This window comes from Dendrobates tinctorius, unplaced genomic scaffold (assembly GCF_039654945.1).
Source record: "Dendrobates tinctorius isolate UK_male_01 unplaced genomic scaffold, ASM3965494v1 ptg000011l, whole genome shotgun sequence".
In the NCBI taxonomy this organism is placed as follows: Eukaryota; Metazoa; Chordata; class Amphibia; order Anura; family Dendrobatidae; genus Dendrobates; species Dendrobates tinctorius.
Genome location: NW_027361679.1, coordinates 92796755 through 92823902, shown reverse-complemented (window position 1 = coordinate 92823902; position 27148 = coordinate 92796755). Strand labels below are relative to the sequence as shown.

The window sequence follows — 27148 nt, the reverse complement described above, 5'->3', positions numbered from 1 at the left end:
GAGTTAAAACATTACTATTGTTGTTTCTAAATGATTATGAACTTGTTTTCTTAGCATTATTTGAGGTCTGCAAGCACTGCATTTTTGTTAATTTGACCATTTCTCATTTTCTGAAAATAAATACAAATTTAGTGCTTGGAAATTCGGAGACATGTTGTCAGTAGTTTATAGAATAAACGAGCAATTTGCATTTTACGCAAAAATATACCTATAAAGAGAAAAATCAGACAAGCTGAAAATTTTGCAGTGGCTTAATTTTTGCCAGAGCTGTGTAAGTGTGTATATATATGTTTTATGATGACAGGTTCCCTTTAACTGGTGTTTATTTCTACTAGAAGCAAGAACAATAGGCTCTAAAAACAACTCTTTTAGGGAGAGCAGCTCTTCTCCTTATTATTTATAGAGGTCCACATGACACCTCGTTGAACAGAGAAACCAAACCCCTTATTATATTTCATCAAAAAGATGAATGCTTAACTGAGTGTCATTTCAGTGGTTAATGATTCTCACTAGATATGGGAGGATCTGCTAAGCTGGGTGTGTCTCTAAGTATAAAGTTGGCAGGTACACTGACATCGACAGCAAATAGCAAATTCATTGTCTGGAGATTTGTAGTGGAGTGTAACGATGGCCAGAATAGATTACCGCAAATCTTTCCTGGCAACTTTGTGTATATCAGTTGTTTTTATCTACAGCCTAAAATTAAATTTTTTGGACAAATATTTTGAACGTGTGGACATTACAGCTTATTCAAGACACAGTAAGTTGTTTGTTTGGATTTCTTCTATGCCATATATAATCTCAATATACATTGTCAAATGTTTCTTTAGTTAGCATGTTTGAATGACTATAAGGCTAGTGTCAAACCAGTGTATTCTCTCTCATCCGAGAAAATAGGGTTGATTATGCTAATCACACTCTGATCACTGTGATCAAATTTTCTCAGATGTGAAATTTTTTTAAAAGTCTCCATGTTCTTTATTCTGTAAATCTGTGAAAATTGGACCGCGCTTGGCTGTCAGATTTTTATTTTATATTTTGCCATGGACCCATAGACATGAATGGTCGAGTGCGATCCGATAACACTGTTAAACAAATTTTCATGAATTCGTTGTAGATGCATTCAGTGAGGTTATTCATATTTCTATGACCATAAGGGAACAGAATATTACCATATCACTAAATCATTAGCTCTACCTTTTAAAATAGGAGATGTGGGGCAATGAAATAAATGAAAGACACAAATCACGATTATAAGGTGACATTTGCTAAATGCTTCCGCACATTTATTGGGAATTTTTATAACAAATTATCATTACATGGGCTAAAGTACATAATAACTACATTTATTACAATTTCAAGTTGGGCTCTTTCTCATGGCTTGCCAGTTGTAGTATAGCTCTGAAGTGTGTGTATTGATTGTCCAGCAGTAAGCCTCCTAACATTGCCAGGCTCCATTTCCTTTTTCCCAGCCCACCACAGCTGATCTGATCATCAGTCGTGTACATCTAACAGCGGTTGTTTTCCAGTTAACTGTCAATCAACTACAGTAGCATTTAGAAGGCGCTGGCTGGAAGTACAAATAGAAGATCACAGCATCGTCTGCTAAGGGGATAATTGAAGCCAGTAAAAAGCAAAAAAAAAAGTTTTACAAATATTAAAAAAATGAAAAAACACAAATTCAAATCACCCCCCTTTTGCCCCATTGATAATGAAACAATAATAAAAATACACATTCTTGGTATTGTTGTGTTCAGAATTGTCCGATCTATCAAAATATAAAGTAAACTGAGTAATGGCAATAAATCGAAATGCCAGAATTATGTTTTTTAGCCGCCAAAACATTGCAATAAAATGGAATAAAAGGCACTAAAAAAATCATATCTGCCCTAAAATGATATCAATTAAAATATCAGCTCAGGGCACAAAAAATAAGCCATCACTCATCCCCAAATCTCGGGTCTCGGAAATGGCGACATAAGCACATTTTTTTCTCTTACAAATTTCAGATATTTTTTCACCTCTGACCTGGGGAATCATATTGCTCTGTCAGTTTTAGCATTTAGTGAACATGGTAAATAAAAGAAAAAAATAAAACAATTGTAAAATTACACTTTTTTTTTTTGTAAATTTTTCGCATTTGGTATTTTTTTCCCCTGTTTTCCAGTACACTATATGGTAAAATCAATGGTGTCTTTCAAAAGTACAACTCATTCAACAAAAAACAAGCCCTCATATGGCTATATTGACAGAAAAATAAAAAAAGTTATAGCTCTGGAAAGAAGAAGAAAAAACAAAGCACAAAAACTAGTGATGGGCGAGTAGCATTGTTGCTTGGGTCTCCCTGAGTATGCTCAGGTGATCTCCAAGTATTTTGGCGTGCTCGGAGATTTAGTTTTCGTCGTCTCAGCTGCATGATTTGCGACTTGTAGACAGGCTGAATACATGTGGGAATTTCCTAACAAACAGGCAACCCCTAAATGTATTCAAGCTGTCTAGCCACTCATGCAGCTGAGGCGACGAAAACTAAATCTCTGATCACGCCAAAATACTCAGAGACTACCCGAGCATGCTCGGGGAAACCCGAGCAACGAGTATACTCACTCATCACTAGCAAAAACGGAAGATGGCAAGGTGGAGAAGAAGTTAAAACTATTCCACACTGCCTTTTCAACTGCCTGAAGTACATCATAGAACCGAATGTCCTTGTAAAGCTTTCTAACCTCTGGACCAGCAAAGATACCCTCTTTCAACTTTGCATGAGTTAATCGAGGAAATTTTGATGTCAAATACTTGAAACCATCACTTTCTTGTTGCACACTACTGTATTTGCAAAGTTTTTCATTAGTCCTAGTTCGATGTGTAAAGGAAGGCGTAAAATTTCCTTAGAAACAACCAATGATTCATTTTGCACACTTTTCCTATCAGGCTGAAGTGTTTCTCTTCCAGGATATTGCCAACCTAATATGAAAAAATGTCTCCGCCTCTATACAATTACTGCATTACAATTCTCCATGATGGACACATGTAAATTAAAAACTAGAGATAATTCTCTTTTTTTTCTGTCATTTTTGACTTTAGTAGCACCAAATCTATACGAATTAGATAATTTTGCCCAATTTCCAATTTTGTTGTGGTACAGTGTAATAGGTATGCTGTAATTTTGTTTCCTAAGACCCCTTAGTCCAAGGAGAAAAATCGGACATATGCACGGCTTCATAGAACCACAAGGAGATCAATGCTATCTGTCAAAACCACAAACAGCACTTATCTGGTTTTTACTGTTGTCTGCACAAACCTTAAAGGGAATCTGTCACCCCACTTTTGGCCACCGCCATCAGGGACTTATCTACAGCATTCTGTAGATAAGCCCCCAATGTTACCTGAAAGATAAGAAAAAAGAGTTAGATTATACTCACCCTGGCGTTCGGTCCAGTCCAATGGGTGTCGCCGTCCGGTCCAGCTCCTCCCATCTTCATACGATAATGTCCTCCTCCTTGCTTGCCCCTCGGCTCCTGCGCAGGCGTTAGGTCCCGCGCCTGCGCACTGCCTATCTAACCTTTCCCGGCGCCTGCACACTGCAGTATTTTACTCTGCCATCAACAGGGCAGAAAAAGTATGCCTGCGCAGGAGCCAAGGGAGAAGCAAGGAGGAGGACATCCTCGTATGAAGATGGGAGGCGCCGGACAGGACCGCAACACCCACCGCACCCGACTCCGCACCCCGGTGAGTATAATCTAACCTGTTTTTCTTATCTTTCAGGTTACATCGGGGGCTTAGCTGCAGCATTACAGAATGCTGTAGATAAGCCCCTGATGGCGGTGCTGGCATCTTATAGGGCAAAAATGGGGCGACAGATTCCCTTTAATACATAGATAACCTGAAATGCTCGGGATTTAGCATCTGTTAGATCACATTTCTTTACAATATGGTGCATCTCGGTATTTTGGTTATTTCATTACTTTTAAGTTTCTGGATATTCTGCGCATTTCTGAAAAGAAGATATCATATTACATATGTGCTAGGAAAATTTTTTAGGTCAGTTTTTCTGAATGCTTTGGTGCAAATTAAGACAACTCTGCTATCAAAATGTGGTATAATGTTTGCTAAATTTGCCTTATCTTTAAATATAACCTTTCTGTAGAGCTGTTTCATCAGTTTTTATTCCACCCTCGTATTACAGTGATAATTGTGCCTTTTTTTTAAAAAAAAAAAGTTGCAAATTAGACACAATTCTCATTCCATTAGGGAGTGGAGTTGAACTCAGATCAAGACAAAAGTGTTATCTTTAAAGATACACTAAAGTTAGCAAACATTGTGCAATACCTTAATAGCTTTAGTGAAAATAAAGACAACCCTTCTTCCAACAAAACTAACTTTAAAAATTCCCCACATGAAACATTATCACCAGTATCTATGTAATATGAGTATGTAATTACCGTACGTATATTATGGCCCCCGATTAATCATTAATCAAGAACAGCTTTTTTCACACTATCGATGATGGGGCATGATAGAGTCAGAGGCGCCTGATTCACTAGGAGGTTTCATTAATGAATCTTGCACATTTGACAAGTGGTGTGTGCCTCTATGTATGTCAAAACTAATTTTAAGATTAGATCTGGAGTAAGATTTGTGGCATAAGGAACGACACATCTTGTCATGAATTTTATGAGTGGGGGTTGCTGTGCCCCTTTCCTGCTTTGTCGAAGCTGGATAAAAACCACACAAAGCTGGATAAAATATGGCAACATTTATCATAGTCTCGAGTTGAACCAAAATTTTGCGACTTTTCTAAGATTTTTACCTCAGAATTCTGGCGTAAAACATTGATGAATCAGGCCCTATGTGTGTAATCATAAATGTGGCTTAGACCTATATAATTAACTAGCTATGTACCCATTCTACGCCCGGGTAGCGAGCATTTTTATTGGTACATAGTCTTCCATCCTGGTATGTGCTGTCCCCCTCCTATCCTGGCATGTATGGCACCCTCACCCCTCTTCTGGTATGCATGGTCTCCTCACCAACCAATCCTGGTATGCATGGTCCTCTCACCCCCCAATCCTGGAATGCATGGTCCCCTCACTCCCCTATCCTGGTATTCATGGTCCTCTCACCCCCCAATCCTGGAAAGCATGGTCCCCTCACTCCCCTATCCTGGTATGCATGGTCCTCTCGCCCCCCTATCCTGGTATGCATGGTCCTCTCACCCCCCAATCCTGGTATGCATGGTCCCCGTACCCCCCAATCCAGGTATGCATGGTCCCCATTACCCCCAATCCTGGTATGCATGGTCCTCTCACCCCCCTATCCTGGTATGCATGGTCCTCTCACCCCCAATCCTGGTATGCATGGTCCCCGTACCCCCCAATCCAGGTATGCATGGTCCCCGTTACCCCCAATCCTGGTATGCATGGTCCCCTTACCCCCCAATCCTGGTATGCATGGTCCCCTTGCCCCTCTATCCTGGTATGCATGGTCCCCTCACCCCCCTATCCTGGTATGCATGGTCCCCTCGCCCCTCTATCCTGATATGCATGGTCCCCTCACCCCCCTATCTGGATATGCATGGTCCTCTCGCCCCCCTATCCTGGTATGCATGGCCCCTCGCCCCCCAATCCTGGTATGCATGGTCCCCTCGCCCCCCAATCCTGGTATGCATGGTCCCCTCGCTCCCCAATCCTGGTATGCATGGTCCCCCTCACCCCTATTAAACAGCACACATACAAAAAAAATTATACTCACCTTTCTTCCCTGTGTTCCAGCGCTGTCACATTCTGCTGGAGGCCGGGGGGGAGGGTGGCGCCGGAGTATGCGTATGCCCATACCGCACGGTCCGGCGCCATATTGCTGAAGACACACTGCAAATGTGTCTTCAGTAAAATGGCGCCGGTTAGCGCTATGCGCATGCGCGATACGAGCACTCCTGCTCCAATCACCGGCCAAAGAGAAACGCAGCGGAAACGCTCCTCTCGGTTGAGGGCAGAGCAGAATACTGCAGTGCGCAGGTGCCAGACCTCTCCTGATGCCTGCGCACTGCAGGATTCTGCTCTGCCCTCAACAGGGCAGAGCAGTGCACCTGTGCTGGAGCCACTACAGGAAAGGAAGAAGAGGATGGCATCGTATGAAGATGGGAGCAGCCGGACCGGACTGCAACAACCATCGGACTGGACCGCCCCTTCCGGTGAGTATAATCTAACGTGTTTTTCTTATCTTTCAGCTTACATTGGGGACTTATCTACAGCATTACAGAATGCTGTAGATAAGCCCCTGATGGCGGTGCCGGCAGCTGATAGGTGAAAAAAAGGGTAACAGATTCCCTTTAAGGACCCCCCAATATGGTTTGAGGGTGGTGTAAACCCTGTTCGCTTGATTGTCGTATGTGCAGATGATCCTCGTGAGGACATATCACTCACATATGACAGTAGGGAAAGCACAAAGGGCCGCAAGATGGTGTCAACATAGCCCTCGCTATTTTCACTGCCCGACTCAATGCCCTTTGCAATGGGATGACCTTTTAGTGGGTGTATCCCATTTTGTGTCTTGGGTAGAGAGTAAAATGTAGGCAAAGTTGGAGAGATGGGAAAAAGATAATTATACTCATTGGTTGATATAAGCAATTCCATTCTTACCTTGTCTAAGTGTCACGGGTGTGTCAGATGCTACAGTCAGTCGCTCTGCATCTGGCTGCAGAAGTTCTCTGCATTTGGCATTGCAGATATTGCAGATGCCTTCTTATTCCTTCTGACTTTTGGACCCAGTGGCAACCTCCCTCCGGCTCTAATTGACACACCTGGACCTGGGTGTTTATTTTATTACAGTCTGCTTCAGGGAATCGCCGGTGATATTCACATTTTTGTCTTGTGAAGGCTTGGAGCTATAGCAGTCTGCTTACTTCCTCTCTGGTGTTTGGAAGACATTTGGTGTTACCTCTCTGAGTCTGCTCAAGATAAGTTGCCTACCCTTTGGTTATCTACCTTCTTCTCTTTAGTGTAAAGTGGGGACTGACCAGTACTATCCCCCCTTTCCTAGCTCTAGGGATATGCAAGGCTTAGGTTCCTGCTTGGCGATTGGTGTGGAACCAATATAGGGACAGTAGGAGAGACAGGGTGCAATTAGATCTGCCTAAGGGTCTTCACTCCCCTTTTCCTAACATTTGGGCTTCCTTCCCCTCATGTTGCACTTAGTTTTCTCACACAGTGCATGACACTAAGATTGTTTTTAGTTCCTCAATACATGTCTCCATTGGATCATGTCCGATCACTTCATAAATAATTTTGTCCACGAGTAGTGATAGACAGACATATACTGGGAGGAATCCAACAGAACAAGATTTCCCCCTTATATGAAGGTTTATAATCAGATGTTTGTCTTTTTCCAGCCCCTCAAGGGTCCGATGTTCCTCATCACATAAACTTGATTCCTGTAGGGGATTGTTATACGGGATTTTCCTGAGATCATTTTCCACTTGTTTGACAAAAATATCTATGCTTGTTAAATCAGTCTGTAAAGGCATTTTTTTTTTTACTTTTGGACTTCAGGTCAGTAACCGGTCCCTTGCCCCTATCCCTTTCGTTTTAGTTTAGCAAATCCATTAGTGTTTGCTATCCCTCCATCTCATCACTTGTAATCCCCAGTCTATAACATTCTTCTCTGTTATGATGTTTAAAAAAACTTCCTCTATTTTAACTTACTCCCAGCGAGGTTTATGTCTTTAGATCAGTTAAAACAATTGTATGATGGAGTAGGGACAAATTAAGACCTTTCTGAAGAATACCATAATCAGGTTTGGTTAATATCTAGGGAGAAAGTTTAATAATCTGCCACCTATATATTGATTTATTTTCCTTAAATTCATGTGAGTCCCCTGTTCTAAAAAAGAAGAGGAGGAAAACAAGGGATGTCTTAAAAACAATGTCCCAGGTGGAGACACTGAATTGTTTGTACCATGTGTAGTTCTGTGGCCAGATTGATTTCTCATACCTTGTCATATTTGTATAGAAGACCTGTCCCTACCTCTGTATCTGCACCTGTTGATTGGATCCTGTTTCTCTGTGTCTGATGTATCTACATCAGATGAAGATGGATCTATGGGTTTGTTGGTTATACAGTATATGATAGGTCTAATATCTCTGAATTCCCCAATATCTCTTAGAAATTGAGAGTGCTTTCTCTCTTTCAAAGAGATTGAGACTTCTTAACTGAGGTTTGAAGTAGACTTTTTCGTCGGGTGAAGTCTCGGTCTGATTTATGTTTGAGATTTTTTCTATCAGTTGTTTAGATGACTCCTCAAATAATGTATTTTCATCTTCAAGAAGAATTTTAAGAAATCTAATTTATGATTTAATTGATTCTTTTTGCCACAATTCCCACAGATTCAGGTTTAATGTGCGGTGGGAGTGGTGAATATTTATTTTAAGGCCTTTGGGAACTATCTTATTTTTAACATAGTTTTCCAACACCTTGATCTCCCACCATGATTTGATGTTTTCTTTATAACAATCATAGACCTCTTAGAAAAGACGTTTAAGGGACTAAGAAACACTATCCGTAGAGGTCTGGCCAGTTCCAGAGAACACCTAATTTTCGTCCTCCAAAAAAGATTCAAGATTAACTGGATCAATCAAAAGACTTGCCATATCAATTACTGAGAAAAGTAAAGTATAAATGATCTAAGGTCATCAAACATTCAATAGTGTAAACAAAAAAGACCTTTTAAAAATGTCTACCTAGGACTTGTCAGGGTGTATTTTTTTGTCTTTTGTGAGTTGACATTTTTAAATATATCTAATAAATATTGAAATTTTTAATAGGTCTTTTTTGACAGCTGTATGATATAGCCTTACATAATTTAGCAACACAGCCCCCTTCACACCTGAAGATCCTTTCCCAACAAGGGAATACAACATTCTTTTGCAGAAAGGGGTTAATGTTAATTGCTACTAATCGCTTTGGTTGAAATCAAAGATTGAATATAACACTTTACCACTAAAACTCAGAGCATATCTGTGCATTGATTTTTTCTACAGTAGTTACAGTCTTGTTTTTTTTTTCAATGTTTGCTGTATGAAGTCACAGTAGTTTTCATGTTTTTTTTATAAAAAATGTAATAGTGTATACATTAATGGAAGAAAACGAGTACTGGCTCAAGTTTTCAATTGTTACTGTAAAAACTAATCTGTTCATATTGGCTTCAATGATTTAACAACTGGATACAGTTGCAAACAGTTTTATTAGGCCAGAATAGAAAGTTGACTTCAATGAATTAAGTCAACTTTTTTGTCTAATAAAGTCAATGTGAATAAATCAGTGCATAAGTTTTTCACCCCTCTGAAAACAGATGAAGTTTTTATGTGTAAAGGATTCATTCCAAATGGATGATTACTGGACATGTGAACTCATCCTTAGCTCCATCTTAGTATTATGACTTTATAATGAAAGCAGATATATGTGACAAGTTCATTTTTCAAATCACTTTAAAGGAATTCTCATGACTTTGAAATGTGTGACTATGAGCACATTTAGCCATTTGCAACCCATCCCCTTAACTAATAAATAAAGGCATAAGTCACTGTGTGACATTGGAATGTAAAGGCTACAGCAGCCTCGTTTATTCAATAAAATACAATAGCAAACAGTCTTAAAGTAAGCATCCAAAGGAGTGTGGATTGATGGTTCAACACCATTCCAATGTACTGCAACAACTACTCCACACCACCCCCAGCCGCACCGGCTTGGGGGCACCCAGCTGTATGCTGCCCAAAACCAGTTGTTCCGCTGGAACCTGGCCCACTTGGGACCCGCTTCCACTTTATTATAACCTTTAAACACCTATGGAATCCCGGCACTGGACTCCCCCGTCCTTTAGTGCCACCACCACCATGAAAACTCCCCCCCCCTTTTACTCCAAATGCTTTGACAAATATATAATAAAATGTATAAATAAAGTGAGAGGGCGAGCAGGATGTTCCAGCTACAGCTCCACATGTTGAATGGACATCCCACAGCAACACCCCCCTTTTATTCAGCTCCCAACAGGACCTCCAATCAGCCTATCCTGTAATCCTTTCCCAAACTTTTGCCCCTATACGCCTCCCATAAAAAACTCCCCTGCTGTCCCACACTTCTGCACTTAATCCCTACCTACCAATTATTGAGTCCTAGCAGACATAGTAAGTCATGCAGCTCTCCGTTTTATTCCCCTTTGTTAAGGGGTTGCAGTCTGGGCCATTACTTGAACCTTTAAGATGGCTGAAATAGAGTGTTGAAACACCTTCTTCCACAACTATTGAATGTTTGTAAATGTTCTGAATGCTTTCACCAAGGTGTTTCTTTGGTTGGACATACTGTCTTTTCTTGGGTACCTGTTAGATTACTCTTGTGTCTATGAGTAATGTTTTGGGGACGTTTACCTAGTCGGCACTATTAGAGAGTGTACAAGGAAGACTCTCAGCCATGTGACTTTGTCATATATTCCAATATGAGTATATAGGTGACTCTCTGTACATTTGTAGTGGCACCCATAAGGCCATGTACACACATTCAATATTTGGTCGGTATTTTACATCAGTATTTGTAAGCTAAAACCAGGAGTGGGACAATCAGAGGAAAAGTAAAATATAAACATGTGCTCCACTTCTGCACTTTTAACCCACTTCTGGTTTTGGCTTGCAAATACTGATGTAAAAAACTCACCAAATACTGAACATGTGAACGTGGCCCCAGGGGTTGCAGTACTGTTTTGCCTCAATGTTGTGCATGAGATAAGAACTGATTGCTTCTGCATGTAACATTTGATGCAGATTAAGAGGCAGTGCACGTTGTGAAGCCTAAAAAAAGGCTCAGCTTCTTGTCTTTCAGGGTCAGTAGCAGAGGCCATGAACATAAGGTTGGAACTTTGCACCCTTAATAGCCTGAGATTTGTAGGTGGGTCATTTGCATATTAGCGGTTTTACTGAGTCATTCTGGGCTAAGCTACTGGTGGGGAGATAACGTCTGTGAATTTCTGGGCAAAGAAGACTGGTTGCCAATGATTGCAGAGTGACTATCACCTTCTGAGATTGAGGGAAGGAGGAGTTAATTCTTCTGAAGTTGAGTGCTTTAGAAAGATTGGCAGAACACATGACAGAGCGGTCTGTGCATGGAGTAACTGCAGTAAAAACAGCTGTGTGAGGCACTGACAGTTGAGTGAGGACTAGTAGGCTTCATGGCTTGACTGACCTATAATACCCAGCACAGGCAGGTCCAAGGTAAAAACATCCTGTGAGTTTTACATCCTCTTTGTGAGCGACATCAAGTACAGCATAAGTGTGACCCAGCAACAGAATCCACAGGCTCGTGTCGACAACCATATTTCAGTTCAAGTTCCAGCTGACATAACATCCACTCACACTTGGACCAATATTATGCTTTGGGGCCGTGCACATGTACAATTTTTCCCTTGGACGTAGTTTGTCCGAAGAAAAAATCTCAGCATGCAAGAGATTGATTTGATATTCAGATCGCACTTGCCCATGCAAGTCAATGAGTCCATGGAAAAAAATCTAAATGTTCTCAGATGACTGAGTGCAGTCTGATCTTCATGGACAAACAGACTGAATAAGATGGAGATTTTTTTCCCATCTTCTCATCTGACAGAATCAGATCACTCTGCTTTCACTCTGATCAGAGTTTGATCAGAGTGTGATTAGCATAATCATCCCCATTCTCTCAGATGAGAGAAAATATGGTGATGTGACCCTAGCCAAAGAGTGAGGTAGAGTTAAGGCCCCGTCACACTAAGCGACTTGGCCTCTTTCACACTTCAGTTTTTTGCATGAGTTCATATCCGCCAAAAAGTCAGACAAGCGGATCCGTTCTCAACTGATGTGAACGGATGGCACAGGATCCGTTTTCAGACGGATCCTGAAAATGAGGAAATTTAAAGGAAACGCTGGCCGGGAAGGAGAGAGAGAGAGAGAGAGAGAGAGAGAGAATGAGACAGAATTTTTTTTGTCCGGCACCCAGAAAGAATTTCGGGTTAAATGAGTGTCTGGAGGATCCGCCAGAAAAAAAAACGTTACAAGCTCCGTTTTGAAATCTTTGAGGATGGTGACGGACAGCAACTTTTGGCGGATCCTCAAAAAAAACGGATGTAACGGACAGCAATCCGTCACAATCCGCCATTAATGAAAGTCAATGGGGAAAAAAAACGGATCCTCAAAAAAAAATTGAGGATCCGTTTTTTTCAAAACCTGACTGATTGTAAAAAACTGAAGTGTGAAAGAGGCCTTACCAGTGATCCCGACACGGATATCAAGGTGTCAGGATCGCTAGTAAGTCGCTATGTGATCGCTGGTGAGCTGTCACACAGACAGCTTCACCAGCGATGCCGAGCGCCCGGCATCACTGGCCATCCCTGTAAAAAATAGAATCAAAATAAAAAATATTGTTATTTTCACCTTCCGACGTCCTGTTCAGCCATCCCGCCTCTCTCCACGCTCCGGTCCCAGTGATCCTTTGCAAGAATGACCGCGAGATGTCACGGTCTCGAGGGATAACAAAGTCTCGCGGTCATTCGTGCAAAGGAGCACTGGGACCGGAGCGTGGAGAGAGGCAGGATGGCTGAACGGGACGTCGGATGGTGAGAATAACTATATTTTTTATTATTTTTTACACCTAATCGCTGGTCTCCCGCCTGTCACACACAGCGATGCGTGCTGGCCAGCGGGAGACCAGCGACCAAAGAATTGTCCAGAGGTTTCTTCCAGCGATCAGCGATACCGGCAGGGGGGCCGCTCGCTGATCGCTGTCACACACAGTGATCTCGCTGGTGAGATCGCTGTTACGTCACAAAAGTTGTGACTCAGCAGCGATCTCGCTACCGAGATCGCTTAGTGAGACGGGGCCTTTAAGCCTAAGTGAACTTGTGAGGTTCTCGACCATGCCTGTGCAAGCTCCTAAGAAAAGGAGACAGCCTGATGAGAGACTGCTATTCTTTGTGCTGAACTGTGTACAGATTTCATAACATTCATTGTGTCTCCTCACAAAAGAATCCAAGTAAACTTGTTCACCTGTTTTCTTGTGACAAGGTGTGATTTCACATGTCGGGGATCCTGCCTTATAACGCAGGCTATATGAGTTTCATTGAGGGTGTTGCAAAACGTGATGCACCTTTAACAGACCCATTGATTTTTGGGTTCCCTGGGAGTTTTGTGAATCTGCAGCAATTTTTTTTGCAACAAGAATGTTTTTTCTTGCCATTTAAATACTAAGGAGCCTGACAGGAACTCTCAGGTCCTGTGTAAATGGATTTGGAGATTTGGGAAGGATTAATGATGAGAAATACAGCATTACTCAGAAATATTCACATTACAATACTAAGGAAAGCGATTTGCTTCAAATTTATTCTGCAGCAGGACAATGACCCAAAACATACAGCCAATGTCAATAAAAACTATCTTCAGAACAAGGAGTCCTGGAAATGATTATATGGTCCCACACAGCCCTGATCTCAACATTACTGTCAAGTCTGGGATTACATGACGGGACAAAGGGATTTGCACAAGCCTACGTCCATAGTAGATCTGTGGTTAGTTCTCCAGTATGTTGGAACAATCTCCCAGCCGAATTACATATGATAGTTTTTAGCCTCTTCAGGTTGCAGCAATTTTTCTTACTTTAAGTGGAATGCCATTTTTTGTTTATTACTGTGTTTTAAGAGCCATGTCAGTTTATTTCAACATAGTAATAAAAGGACTTGTTTTTTTTACCAGCACCAGTTATCATTTTAAATAGAATGTCATCACTTGATAATTTTTAGTCTGTCAAAACTTAGTCTAAACAGTCTTATATTTGTGCCAGGTTTATCGCAGTGGTTTGTGCTGTTCGATAAACACGGCACATCTTTAACTGTCCAGTCCAAAGGCCCCTATACACAATAGATAACTGAAGGTGAACAACTGACAGCCATTTCTCTGCAAGAGGGTGGATCCTTCTCTGCCAGACACCATAGACTCTAGGTCAATTCCATTGATTTCTGTGGGTTTGCCCAACTTTGATCTAAAGTGTTAGTTTACTTACTTTATGACGACCAGCTAGCTTAATTCACATGCCGACTAGCAGCTTTTCCTGCTTTTCTCAATGTTCTTTTCAGCAAAGTGGATGAGAAGTTGGTCAGCATGTGACCACAGCTATGCACATCTCAAATTGCACACTGTTCGGAATCCGCAAACTGCATTCACATAAAGTGACTGCAAAAATGGATGTGGAGTCCCTTTAACAGCAAATGATGTACAAACAAAGTATGAAGCTACCGCTGGAGTTGAGCTGGCTTCTTACCAGGCAGATGCGTAATAAGCAGGTGCTGGATGCAGTAACACAAATGCCGCAGAGCAGGGATTAACTACATTTAATTGTTCAACAGCAATGAACTCCTCACAGAGAGATAACAGGGAAAAAAGGATGCAAACATAAACTGTATAATGGTATTTAACTAAACAGTCCTTTGTGCACAGATTCACTTATCGTGGCTCCACAGCCAGTCACTCTCTGAAGGTCCAGCGGAGGTCGATGTAGTGCTCTTAGGCGTCCCTGGCCAACACACAGTCTTGCTTCTGGCAACAGCGGACGGTCTCCGGTTTTTCCCACTGAACCCCAAGTCCATTTAACTGTGAAGCAAAAGGGTAGAGCTCTCCGCAGGGTTCCACTCGACACGTGTCTCTCTGAGCAACTGCCATCACCTGAATGGCCGCTCTGCACCACTTTGCTAGGCATGCGCTCCTCTGTGTGCCAGCCTGGCGTGCGTTACCCTGCATGCCCACCAATATCAGTACGTTTTTCATGCAGCTGCCATATCTCTGTACGCTGCAACCTAATGTACCCCTTGTTGCAGCGGTGATCCGCACCTGCTCAGCGTTCTGGCGGGAAGAACTCTTCCTTTCCCCCACAACCCCTTTTACTTTCTTTCCCTGGCCACGCCCCCTTCACCCTGGTTACCGTCTCTCTCCGGCTGCAATTTAATTCCCATAGCTCCCAAGCATCCCGGATATGGCTGGACAGTCCCGTTTTTGACTGCCTGTCCCGCTGTCCGAGCAGGACTCTTTTTTTCCCGCACTGCACTGAGCCACCACGCCCCCCATGCCATGCACCGCCCCCCATCGTCACCCTCCCAGAGACCCCCCGCAGCACCCCCCACACCCTGCGATTACTTGTTAGGCTGTTGCTTCTGTACGCAGAGGACCTGTGATGAGGTCACAGGAGGGGAGGAGTCAGGAGTCACATGATCAGGGGCTCAGTGTGTTCTGTGATGGTTGTCATGATGCTGGTGAGCGGAAGTTTATGTGACCGTGCGGGTGTATGAGGTGTACGGAGCGGAGCCACATGTGTATGAGGTGTATGGAGCTGAGCTGTGCATGTACGATGTGTATGGAGCTGAGCCGTGCATGTACCAGGTGTATGGAGCTGAGCCGTGCATGTACGAGGTGTATGGAGCTGAGCCGTGCGTGTACGAGGTGTATGGAGCTCAGCCGCGCGTGTACGAGGTGTATGGAGCTCAGCCGCGCGTGCACGAGGTGTATGGAGCTGAGCCGCGCATGTACGAGGGGTATGGAGCTGAGCCGCGCGTGTACGAGGTGTATGGAGCTGAGCTGCGCGTGTACGAGGTGTATGGAGCTGAGCCGAGCATGTACGAGGTGTATGGAGCAGAACCGCATGTGTACGAGGTGTATGGAGCAGAGCCGCATGTGTACAAGGTTTACAGAGTGGAGCCATGTGTGTACAAGGTGTACAGAGCATGGCCGCATGTGTACGAGGTTTACGGAGTGGAGCCATGTGTGTACTGAGTGGAGCCGTGTGTGTGTGAGGTGTATGTAGCGGAGCCATGTTTGTACGAGGCATACAAAGCGGAACCATGTGTGTATGGGGTGTGCGGAGCCATGCGTGTACAAGGTGTATGGTGGGGAGCATTCATACCTTCCAACGTTCCCGGATCCAGCGGGACAGTCTCGATTTTGAGAGAGTCTGTCCCGGCCGGTAGCTTACTTTTCCTGCGGACACAGGAGTACACGGCGGAGCCCCAAGGAGCATTTTAAAATTTGCACGTGATGTTCCACCGGAAGTGACGTGCTGGAAGCTGACCGGAAATTAGGTAATTTCTGGAGGAGATTGTGACGGAACCATGGAGGCACTTCAGGGAATGCTTCAGATTCATCACCGTGTCCTCCTCGGACAGCGCGTACAGCGGGATCGCCTTGGAATCTGGGATGTCGGCCATGTGAGTGGATCATGATATGTCCTGCATCGGAAGGCTCAGGTGGGCATTACAATGGGAGCCAGGCTGCTATAGTATCTTTATATAATCTTTCTTTCTTTCTCTTTGTTTCTCTCTCTGTTCTTTCTTCCCTCTCTTTCTTTCTCTCTCTTCTTTCTTTCTTTTCCCTCTTCCTTTCTTTCTCTCTCTGTTCTTTCTTTCTTTCCCCTCTTTCTTTCTCTCTAGTCTTTCTTTCACTCTCTGTTCTTTCTTTCTCTCTCTCTCTGTTCTTTCTTTCTCTTTCTTTCTTTCTTTCTTTCCCATCGTTCTTTCTCTCTCTCTCTGTTCTTTCTTTCCCCTCTTTCTTTCTTTCTTTCTTTCTTTCTTTTTTTGTTCTCTCTCTGTTCTTTATTTCTTTCCCCTCTTTCTTTCTCTATCCCTCTCTGTTCTTTCCCCTCTTCATTTTTCTCTCTCTCTCTCTCTTCTTTTTTTCTGTCCACTGTTTCTTTCTCTCTGTTCTTTCTTTCCCCTCTTTCTCCTCTTTCTTTCTTTCTTTGATTGTTTGTTTCTTTCTTTCTGTCTTTCTTTCTTTTGCTTTCTTTCTTCATTCTCTCTGTTCTTTCTTTCCCCTCTTTCTTTCTCTCTCTGTTCTTTCTTTCTTTCTTTCTTTCTTTCTTTCGCTCTGTTCTTTCTTTCTCTTTCTCTCTCTAATCTTTCTTTCTCTCTGTTCTTTGTTTCCCCTCTTACTTTCTTTCTCTCTGTTCTCTTTATTTCCCCTCTTTCTTTCTCTCTCTCTCTGTTCTTTCTTTCTCATTTTTCTCTCTCTCTGTTCTTTCTTTCTTTCCCCTCTTTCTTTCTCTCTGTTCTTTTTCTTTCCCCTCTTTCTTTCTTTTCTCTATGTTCTTTATTTATTTCTCCTTTCTTTCTCTCTGTTCTTTCTTTCTCTCTATCGCTCTGTTCTTTCTCTTTTTCTGTTTCTCTCTTTCTTTCTTGCTTTCTTTCTTTCTCTCTGTTGTTTCTTTCCCCTCTTTAATGCTCTCTGTTTTTTCTTTCCACTCTTTCTTTCTCTCTCCCTCTCTGTTCTTTCTTTCCCCTCTTTCTTTTTTTCTCTCTCTGTTCTTTCTTTCTTTCTTTCTTTCTTTCTCTCTCCCCCTCTCTCTGTTCTTTCTTTCTTTCTTTCCCCTATTTCTTTCTCTGGGCGTGGTTGGGGCATGGACATGGTTGTGACTAGTTGTTAAATGGGTGTGGTCGGGGCACGGCCTAAAATTTGCCACGGTGCGTGCAGCCTTTGTCCCTCTTTCCCTTCTTCAAAAGTTGGAAAGTATGAATTCCCTCCAGCAACAGGAAGTTTGGCTCCAGCAGTTCTGGACCCGGCGTTTCAACAGCCTTTGCAGTCTGGTCCTCTCTTCTACACCCCGCCTTCCTTTAGCTCGCCATTCGTCGGGCGAAAGCTCCTTCACCAAATGTTCACAATTTTCAGCTTCTTGTTTAATTCTTTGCCAAACAAACTGATCTAGCTTATAGCGAATGGGGGGCACTCCAGCTGTGGTTCACTCTGATCGGCGTAATTCGGGCTGACTCATGGGCGGTAAGCGGGTGCTCTGACCTGGTGGGTCTGTCACTTCAGCAACTTCTAACGTTGGTGGCTCAGTGTTCATTTGCTCAGGAGTGTAGGTGGCACATTGGGTGTCACGCAGTGTGGAGTCCGATCCCACCAGCTTTCCAGTTTTTCCCAGGGACGCTGATTCTGGACCAAAACTCGGTCCCCGTGTTTCAGAGCTGTCTAATTAATATTTGGCGTCTCATGATGCTTACCTGGAACTTTGTCTGCACCAGTCAGAGAGTCTGCAATCGGTGCCGGAGTTCCTCAACCCAAGAGGACACCCCGTCCATGGGTAGTCCTCCTTTGGGTCTAGTTCCGTAATCTTTCTTCATCTTTGCCCGAACAACAAGGTGAACAGCGTGAACCCTGTTGTGCTGTGCACTTGGTTATTGTACACCCACACCAGCTCTGCCACAAACTCAGGCTACCAGATCTTTTGTTCTTCTTCCAAAGTGTGTAACATCTGGATCAAGTTTTGATAGAAACATTCATAGGCCCCATTCCCTTGAGGGTGATAAGGGGTAGTTTTGGACTTCCCAATCCTGTACAAATGGTGTAGTTCTTCCATAACTCGCCCCTGAAAACAGGCACCTTGATCAGATTGGATTCTTTTCGGGCAACTGTACACATGGATGAAATATCAACAAATGGCCTGTGCAGCTGATTCGCTGGTCTGATCTCTAGTTGAAATTACCACAGCAAACTTGGTGAAATAGGTCAGTGCTCACCAGACAATGTTAATAGCCCAGATGCACTGGTCCTATAGTCAGGTAGTCGATCATCAAGACTCCAAAGGGGCGGAGGTCACAATGGTCTGTGTTGAGAACCTGCTGTTCTGGAGGCTTAGCCAGCTTGCATATTCTGCATTGGCATGCATCTTCCACTGCATTCCTCAGTTGTGGGTGATACACCAATCTTTCTAGCCACCGTAATGTTTTCTCTGCATTGAAGTGAGCCCCTCACTCATGGGCCTTGGTGGCCACCATCTTGATCAATTTCTCCGGGAGCACTACTTGCCAAGTGACCTCCTCTTCCCGCAACAGCTGCACCTTCCGATACAATAATCCGTCTCTCAAACAGAGTCTTTCCCATTGTCCCAGAATCAGCAGGGCGCCTAAGGACAGCGCAGTCCTCTCCCTCTGACTAGGGAGTTTCTTCAACGCCACCCACTGTCGCAGTTGAGCAGTCTCCTTGTCCACCTGCTGGAGTTGGATCCAATTGTCCCGGGACCGTCCTAGTGCCTGTTCTTGAGATTCTTCTTCGATCCGTCCTTGCATCGTCACTAACAAAGTAAACAGGTTTTGGAACCCAGGAATCTCCTTTTCCTCAAGTTCTTCATCTCGGTCATGGCCAGGACATTCGTGTGTCACTCTAGAGAGGGCGTCGGCATGAGTATTTTCAGCCTTGGCTCGGTAGGCAATCTTGTACCAATACTTCGCCATGCGGGCCACCCACCATTGTTCTAGGGCACCTAGCTTTGCATTCTCAAGGTCAGAACCTCTGATCCGGATAGCTACTCCACAAACTTCTCAGCAGCTCCAACTTGAAAGAGCTATAACTGTCTAGGTTTTGCTCTGAATCATGCAGGGACCCGCTTGCGTAGACTATCACCCGTTAGTTTCCTCCTTGTACCTGCAACAGGACTGCTCCTAGGCCGTGTAAACTTCTGTCAGTGTGAAGGATGAATGGCTGTGAAAAATTTGCATACGCAAGTATGGGAGCCTTGGTGAGGGCCATTTTCAAGGCTCGAAAGGCTTTCTCTTGATGGTCTCCCCACTGGATGGTTCGGTTCTTCGAGCCGGCCAACACTCCCTTTAACAGTTCCAGCATGGGGTTTGCTATATGGGTGAAATTTTTCACAAATATTTGATAGTAGCCAGTAAGCCCTAGGAAAGTCCGTACATCTCTCACCATCGTAGGAGTGGGTGTTAGGGCTGGCGGAACGCACCAAATTATAAAATAATAGTAGGTGCGTTTGCAGCCCGGGGTCCACCGTGCAGAGGTGGTACACTGCTGCTAGGTAATGGCGGAAGAATAGAGTGGCGTAAAAACAGTCACACGTGGGTTTCGTCACCCAATGTGAACAGATGCGAACAACCGCTGAACGTTGATGCCAGAGCCTGTTTAGCTCACAGAGCCCGGCCAAAAGTGCGCACAGTGTACGGCCACAGAACCCTATCCCAAGGACACGGGGTTATAGTCCTTTAGGCCCACTGAGCATGCGGCGTCGCTGCCGCGAGCGCCGCTATAGACGCTGGCTATGAAGTGGAGCACGTGCACTGAGGCGTGCCGAGTCCTTGGTGAGGACTGATGCCTGACTCAACCTCTGTCCTACCTACACCTAAGCCTGGGCGCTAGCAGGCTAGGCTGCACAACACATGCGTACCAAGGGTAGGGGTTTCTTAATGAGTCATTCACCAGAGACATTCATACGTGCATACAGTGGGGAAAAAAAGTATTTAGTCAGTCAGCAATAGTGCAAGTTCCACCACTTAAAAAGATGAGAGGCGTCTGTAATTTACATCATAGGTAGACCTCAACTATGGGAGACAAACTGAGAAAAAAAAATCCAGAAAATCACATTGTCTGTTTTTTTTTCATTTTATTTGCATATTATGGTGGAAAATAAGTATTTGGTCAGAAACAAGCAATCAAGATTTCTGGCTCTCACAGACCTGTAACTTCTTCTTTAAGAGTCTCCTCTTTCCTCCACTCATTACCTGTAGTAATGGCACCTGTTTAAACTTGTTATCAGTATAAAAAGACACCTGTGCACACCCTCAAACAGTCTGACTCCAAACTCCACTATGGTGAAGACCAAAGAGCTGTCAAAGGACACCAGAAACAAAATTGTAGCCCTGCACCAGGCTGGGAAGACTGAATCTGCAATAGCCAACCAGCTTGGAGTGAAGAAATCAACTGTGGGAGCAATAATTAGAAAATGGAAGACATACAAGACCACTGATAATCTCCCTCGATCTGGTGCTCCACGCAAAATCCCACCCCGTGGGGTCAGAATGATCACAAGAACGGTGAGCAAAAATCCCAGAACCACGCGGGGGGACCTTGTGAATGAACTGCAGAGAGCTGGGACCAATGTAACAAGGCCTACCATAAGTAACACACTACGCCACCATGGACTCAGATCCTGCAGTGCCAGACGTGTCCCACTGCTTAGCCTGTACATGTCCGGGCCCGTCTGAAGTTTGCTAGAGAGCATTTGGATGATCCAGAGGAGTTTTGGGAGAATGTCCTATGGTCTGATGAAACCAAACTGGAACTGTTTGGTAGAAACACAACTTGTCGTGTTTGGAGGAAAAAGAATACTGAGTTGCATCCATCAAACACCATACCTACTGTAAAGCATGGTGGTGGAAACATCATGCTTTGGGGCTGTTTCTCTGCAAAGGGGCCAGGACGACTGATCCGGGTATATGAAAGAATGAATGGGGCCATGTATCGTGAGATTTTGAGTGCAAACCTCCTTCCATCAGCAAGGGCATTGAAGATGAAACGTGGCTGGGTCTTTCAACATGACAATGATCCAAAGCACACCGCCAGGGCAACGAAGGAGTGGCTTCGTAAGAAGCATTTCAAGGTCCTGGAGTGGCCTAGGCAGTCTCCAGATCTCAACCCTATAGAAATCCTTTGGAGGGAGTTGAAAGTCCGTGTTGTCAAGCGAAAAGCCAAAAACTTCACTGCTCTAGAGGAGATCTGCATGGAGGAATGGGCCAACATACCAACAACAGTGTGTGGCAACCTTGTGAAGACTTACAGAAAACGTTTGACCTCTGTCATTGCCAACAAAGGATATATCACAAAGTATTGAGATGAAATTTTGTTTCTGACCAAATACTTATTTTCCACCATAATATGCAAATAAAATGAAAAAAAAACAGACAATGTGATTTTCTGGATTTTTTTTTCTCAGTTTGTCTCCCATAGTTGAGGTCTACCTATGATGTAAATTACAGACGCCTCTCATCTTTTTAAGTGGTGGAACTTGCACTATTGCTGACTGACTAAATACTTTTTTTCCCCACTGTACATCACTCACTCCACATAGTCTGTAAATACAGTCTATCCTAGCGCATGGGCGAGTGGCCATGCGAACCTTTTATAGCCACAGGCGTCCGGGATCTTCCTGGCTTCTCGGATGGGCCAATCCGAACACGAGCAGGACCTGCGCACGTGACCCTTGATCTCCAATCGGAGATCACTCCACGGGCATGCTCAGTGGCCTGACATGAGGACTTAGTCCCTGGAGAATCTCGCTGCTGAGCAGCATGCATTGTCATAGCTGTGCCAGAGGTGGTAGCAGCAAGCAAACCCACGGAGTTGGCCTGGGCAGAGCGCCGGGACTGACGAATCTGCTGAGCAGGCTCCACTGCGGCAAAAGAAGAATGGGAGACCGCTGGGTGCAAGGCTCTGGATTCCTGCTACGCAGTGGCAGGAACCTGACGCCTAACATTGGGCCATTCTTGCACCGCCGCCACTTTCTCTTGTGCAGGTCTGACTTCTTCACTCGACGCAATATGCCCAAAATACTCAATTTGCTTACGGAAGAGATGGCATTTCTGTGGCTTCACCTTCAGGCCATGACTCTGTAACAAGCTCAGCAATTGTTTGAGCCGCTGTTGGTGCTTTTCAAAGATGGGGGCGTAGAAAATGATGTCATCAAAGTAGCTTCAAAATTAAATCTCCCAAACATCTCTCCATCAAGCGCTGGAATGTCCATGGGGCATTAGTCAGACCAAAGGGCATGCGATTGAACTTGAACAGTTCTATAGGCAATACAAATGCTGTTTTCGGCCGGTAATGTTCTGCCAATGGCACCTGGCAGTACCCGCTGGCCAGATCAAGGGCGGAAAAATACTTCACCCGTCCCAAAGCAGAAAGGGATTCCTCAATTTGGGGCAACGTATAAAAGTTTTGCACTGTGCAGGTGTTCAGCCATCTGTTCGGCCCCAGCAGCTCTGGACCTGGCGTTTCAACAACACTTGCAGTCCGGTTCCCTCTTCTACAGATGCATAGGTGGCATCTGCCTGTAACTACAGTGACTGGCGTTTCCATCATTCATTTAAATGCTGCTGTCAATCTCTGGTGTCAACATTTAAAGGGAATCTGTCACCAAGTTCTTGCTACCCTATCTGTAAGCAGCATGATGTAGGGGCAGAGACCCTGATTCCAGCAATAAATTTCTTACTGTGCTGCTTGCTGCAGTTTTGATAAAATCATTGTTTACCTGCTGCAGATCTACCAGTTCCCTGAATGCTGAGCTCTGTCTAACCCCACCCACACTGCTGATTGGCAGATTTCTGTGTACACTCTGCATAGGCAGAAAGCTGACAATCAGTGGTGGGGGCATGGTTATACAGCATTTATGAATGTGTAGGACTAACTGGCAGGAGGTTTACCAGTCCTCTAGCGATAATGGGATGCTGATAAAACATTTATTTTATAGAAACTACAGAAAATAGCTAAGTAGGTGACTCATTGCTGGAATGAGATTTACTGCCCCTATATCCTGCTGCTCTCAGATTACATGACAAATGCCTGCTGCCAATGACTTATTTGCCAGTGCTCGCCATAATCCCCACATGATACAGAAAGCCTTCATAACTGCCATCTTAATCCTCCTATGAAGGAAAAGCACAATTTATCCACATACTGCAATCTTAAAATAATATTTTTATAGAAAAGTGAAAAATCTTCATTTAGGAACAACAGGTAAGCAGCATAAACAGGCTAAAAAGTGACAAGCAATGTAAAACAATGTCTGTAAAAATAGCGGTGAAGAAGTGGGGCATGACTCTAAAGGTTTATAATATCACCAGACTGTCAGTCACCACAGTATATAGGTCAAACAGACCTATCATCATAGTAGATGAATAGACCCTGTGGAAGAAAATGGCCACACAGGACCTATGCACATATTGGAAACAAGTGTTCAATGAATGGCAGTGGTCACTGCTGTAAAGGAAAGATCACATACCAAGATTGGAGACTCCACACAGCCCACCGCCAACCCCAACGCGTGTTTCGGGTCAATTCCTTCCGCCCCCTGAGGAAGGAATTGTTCCGAATCATCCGTTGGGGATAGTTGTGGGCTTTGTGGAGTCTCCAATCTTGGTATGTGATCTTTCCTTTGCAGCGGATGACAGGTCTGTTTGACCTATATACTGTGGTGACTGACAGTCTGGTTATTAGCTATACATCCATCTGTTACTTAATGCTGGTCTATTTGATTACAATTTACAAAACAGCCTGATAGTCACCATTTATTTATCCTAGTGAATTCGTCATGTTGTATATGGGCCCTATTTGCAAGTGATCAGGGTCATTGCTGTATAACTCATTTGCTGGCCATGTATATAGGCTTTTGCATACAATTGTGATATTATAAACCTTTGGAGTCATCCCCCACTTCTCCACCGCTATTTTTGCAGACATTGTTTGTCACTTTTTAGCCTGCTTACCTGTTTGTCCTAAATAAAGATTTTTCACTTTTCTATAAAAAATATTATTTTTGGACTTTTTTGCATTGTGTTTCGTTTGTGGTTGTTTTAGTTGATTTGCAGTGTGTCCTACATTGTCCTAAACCTTAGCTGGACCAATAATGTATATTTTTCATCTCGTATGATTTAGTTATGATTTTGTTTGGATTTTTCAGCTTTTTGTGTTGTCAATTTGCTTCACATACTGCAATCTTGTAGTTTTGCAGTGTGCAGTATTGTTACACTTCATGCTGCTTAGAGATAGGGTAGCAAGAGCTTGATGACAGATTCCCATGTTGACACCAGAGATTCACAGCAGCATTTAAACAATTAATTTCATTTCTATTGATGATTTTTGTGTGATTTTGTTGACAACACATTCAACTTTGTACAGATCAAAGTATTCAATGAGAATATTTCATTCATTCAGATCTAGGATGTATTATTTGAGAGTTCCCTTTATTTTTTTTGAGCAGTGTATAAAGAAAAATGTTTTTCAAAAACATGATATAAAAATTAAAATCACACCCCTTTTTACCATTAAAAATACACAATAAAAAAATTAGCACTCTGTCCAAAAAAGTCTGATCTATTAAAATATAAAGTTATTGAAACCGTACGTTAAACCCTAAAAAAAAGAAAAAAAATTAAAAAGCCAGAATTGCAGATTTTCGATAGCCCCACTTTAAAAAAATGCAATAAAAAGTGATCAACACGACATATGGAACCCAAAATGGTATCAATAGAAACATAATCTCAGTGTGCAAAAGAAGCCCTCACACCGCTCCACAAATTTAAATATTAGAAAGTTATGGGTCTCAGGAAATAGCATCACAAACAATTTTTTTTAAAATTGCAAAATTTAACAAGTTTAACAAGTTTGGCAGTGCTATAATCATGCTGACCTGTACAGTCACGTTGCCAGGTCATTTTTCACCATTTGTCTTTATTAACTCGACAGGCAAAAACAACCTTTCATTTGGTGATCAGGATAAGTACCCTGTTGTCTTTTTCTGTAGCTACTACTAGAGTTGAGCGAAACGGGTCGAAAAATTTCAAAAGTCACCGACTTTTGGCAAAGTCGGGTTTCATGAAACAAAACCCGACCCTAGGATGAGGTTGGCCACGAGGTCGGCGACTTACGCGCCAAAGTCGCGTTTCAAAAGTTTGTTTTGCGCTCTTTTTCAGCCAATCAGGATCCACGGACACTGTGGGCAACGTGATGACATAGGTACGGGTCACCACCATCTTTCAGAAGGGCATGCAAGTGATTGGCTTGCTTTGGTGGGCGTCACATGGGGTATAAAAGGGCGTGCATGCCGACCGCCATCTTACTTCTGCCGATCTTAGCATAGGGAGAGGTTGCTGCTGATTCTGTAGGGAGTGTGTTAGGCAGGGAAGAAGAAAAAAAAACTGCTTCTGCTGCTAGCGATTGTGCCTGTACAACACACCAGTCACTGTGTGTGCAGTGCAAGGGGAGGCTATATTGTGGTGTATCAGTGGTGTTGGTTGTTGGGCTGCCTTCTAAGGCTTCCTGACAGCTGCATTGCTGTTTACCCACTGTTCTGCAAACTGCTTTTTTAAAAGCAATCCCAATATTTTTTTTTTGTCCTGCTGAGGTACTGAGCTGCAAACTGCTTTTTTAAAAGCAATCCCAATTTTTTTTTTTTGTCCTGCTGAGGTACTGAGCGTGCATTTTTTCACACCATACAGCGGTGTACGCTCCTCGCACAGTACCGTGTAACGGCTGTTATCACAGCCACAGTGAAGCTATCTGTGTCACTCTGTGAGAATAAGTCGAGGACATGTTCCGTTCTTACAGACCTGCACTCTAGGGAGATTCCTACTCTGCCCAATTCTACATACACCTTGTAGTTTGTGATACACTAGCCAATTTCTGCCTGTGACATAGCGCTGTGATATTCAGTGGGCCTCACACAATCCAAAAGTGTCCAGTGTCCACAAGTGTCTGCAGAAATTCAAAATCTCCCTTATCCTCTAGTCACTTTGGTCACAGCTGTGCCATCGAGCCTGTGACATAGCGCTCAGATATTCAGTGGGCCTCACACAGTCCAAAAGTGTCCAGTGTCTGCAGAAATTCAAAATCTCACTTATCCTCTAGTCACTTTGGTCACAGCTGTGCCATCGAGCCTGTGACATAGCGCTCAGATATTCAGTGGGCCTCACACAATCCAAAAGTGTCCAGTGTCCACAAGTGTCTGCAGAAATTCAAAATCTCACTTATCCTCTAGTCACTTTGGTCACAGCTGTGCCATCGAGCCTGTGACATAGCGCTCAGATATTCAGTGGGCCTCACACAATCCAAAAGTGTCCAGTGTCCACAAGTGTCTGCAGAAATTCAAAATCTCACTTATCCTCTAGTCACTTTGGTCACAGCTGTGCCATCGAGCCTGTGACATAGCGCTCAGATATTCAGTGGGCCTCACACAATCCAAAAGTGTCCAGTGTCCACTAGTGTGAGCAGAAATTCAAAATCTCACTTATCCTCTAGTCACTTTGGTCACAGCTGTGCCATCGAGCCTGTGACACAGCGCTCAGATATTCAGTGGGCCTCACACAATCCAAAAGTGTCCAGTGTCCACTAGTGTGAGCAGAAATTCAAAATCTCACTTATCCTCTAGTCACTTTGGTCACAGCTGTGCCATCGAGCCTGTGACATAGCGCTCAGATATTCAGTGGGCCTCACACAATCCAAAAGTGTCCAGTGTCCACTAGTGTGAGCAGAAATTCAAAATCTCCCCTGTCCTATAGACACCTTGTACCTTGTTTTACATTACTATATAGTTTGTTGGATTT

General features: G+C 43.6%; 1 protein-coding gene across 1 annotated transcript in view; it reads left to right on the top strand.

Annotated features, from left to right (window-relative positions):
- The first annotated feature begins 575 nt into the window (after positions 1 to 575).
- The window catches only part of LOC141048801 (beta-1,4-galactosyltransferase 1-like), a 321075-nt gene continuing 294502 nt past the window's right edge, over positions 576 to 27148 (top strand). The window contains exon 1 of the mRNA XM_073544807.1: positions 576 to 760. Within this exon, the coding sequence (XP_073400908.1) occupies positions 628 to 760 (133 nt within the window). The 5' untranslated portion in view covers positions 576 to 627. The remainder of the gene's footprint in view (positions 761 to 27148) is intronic.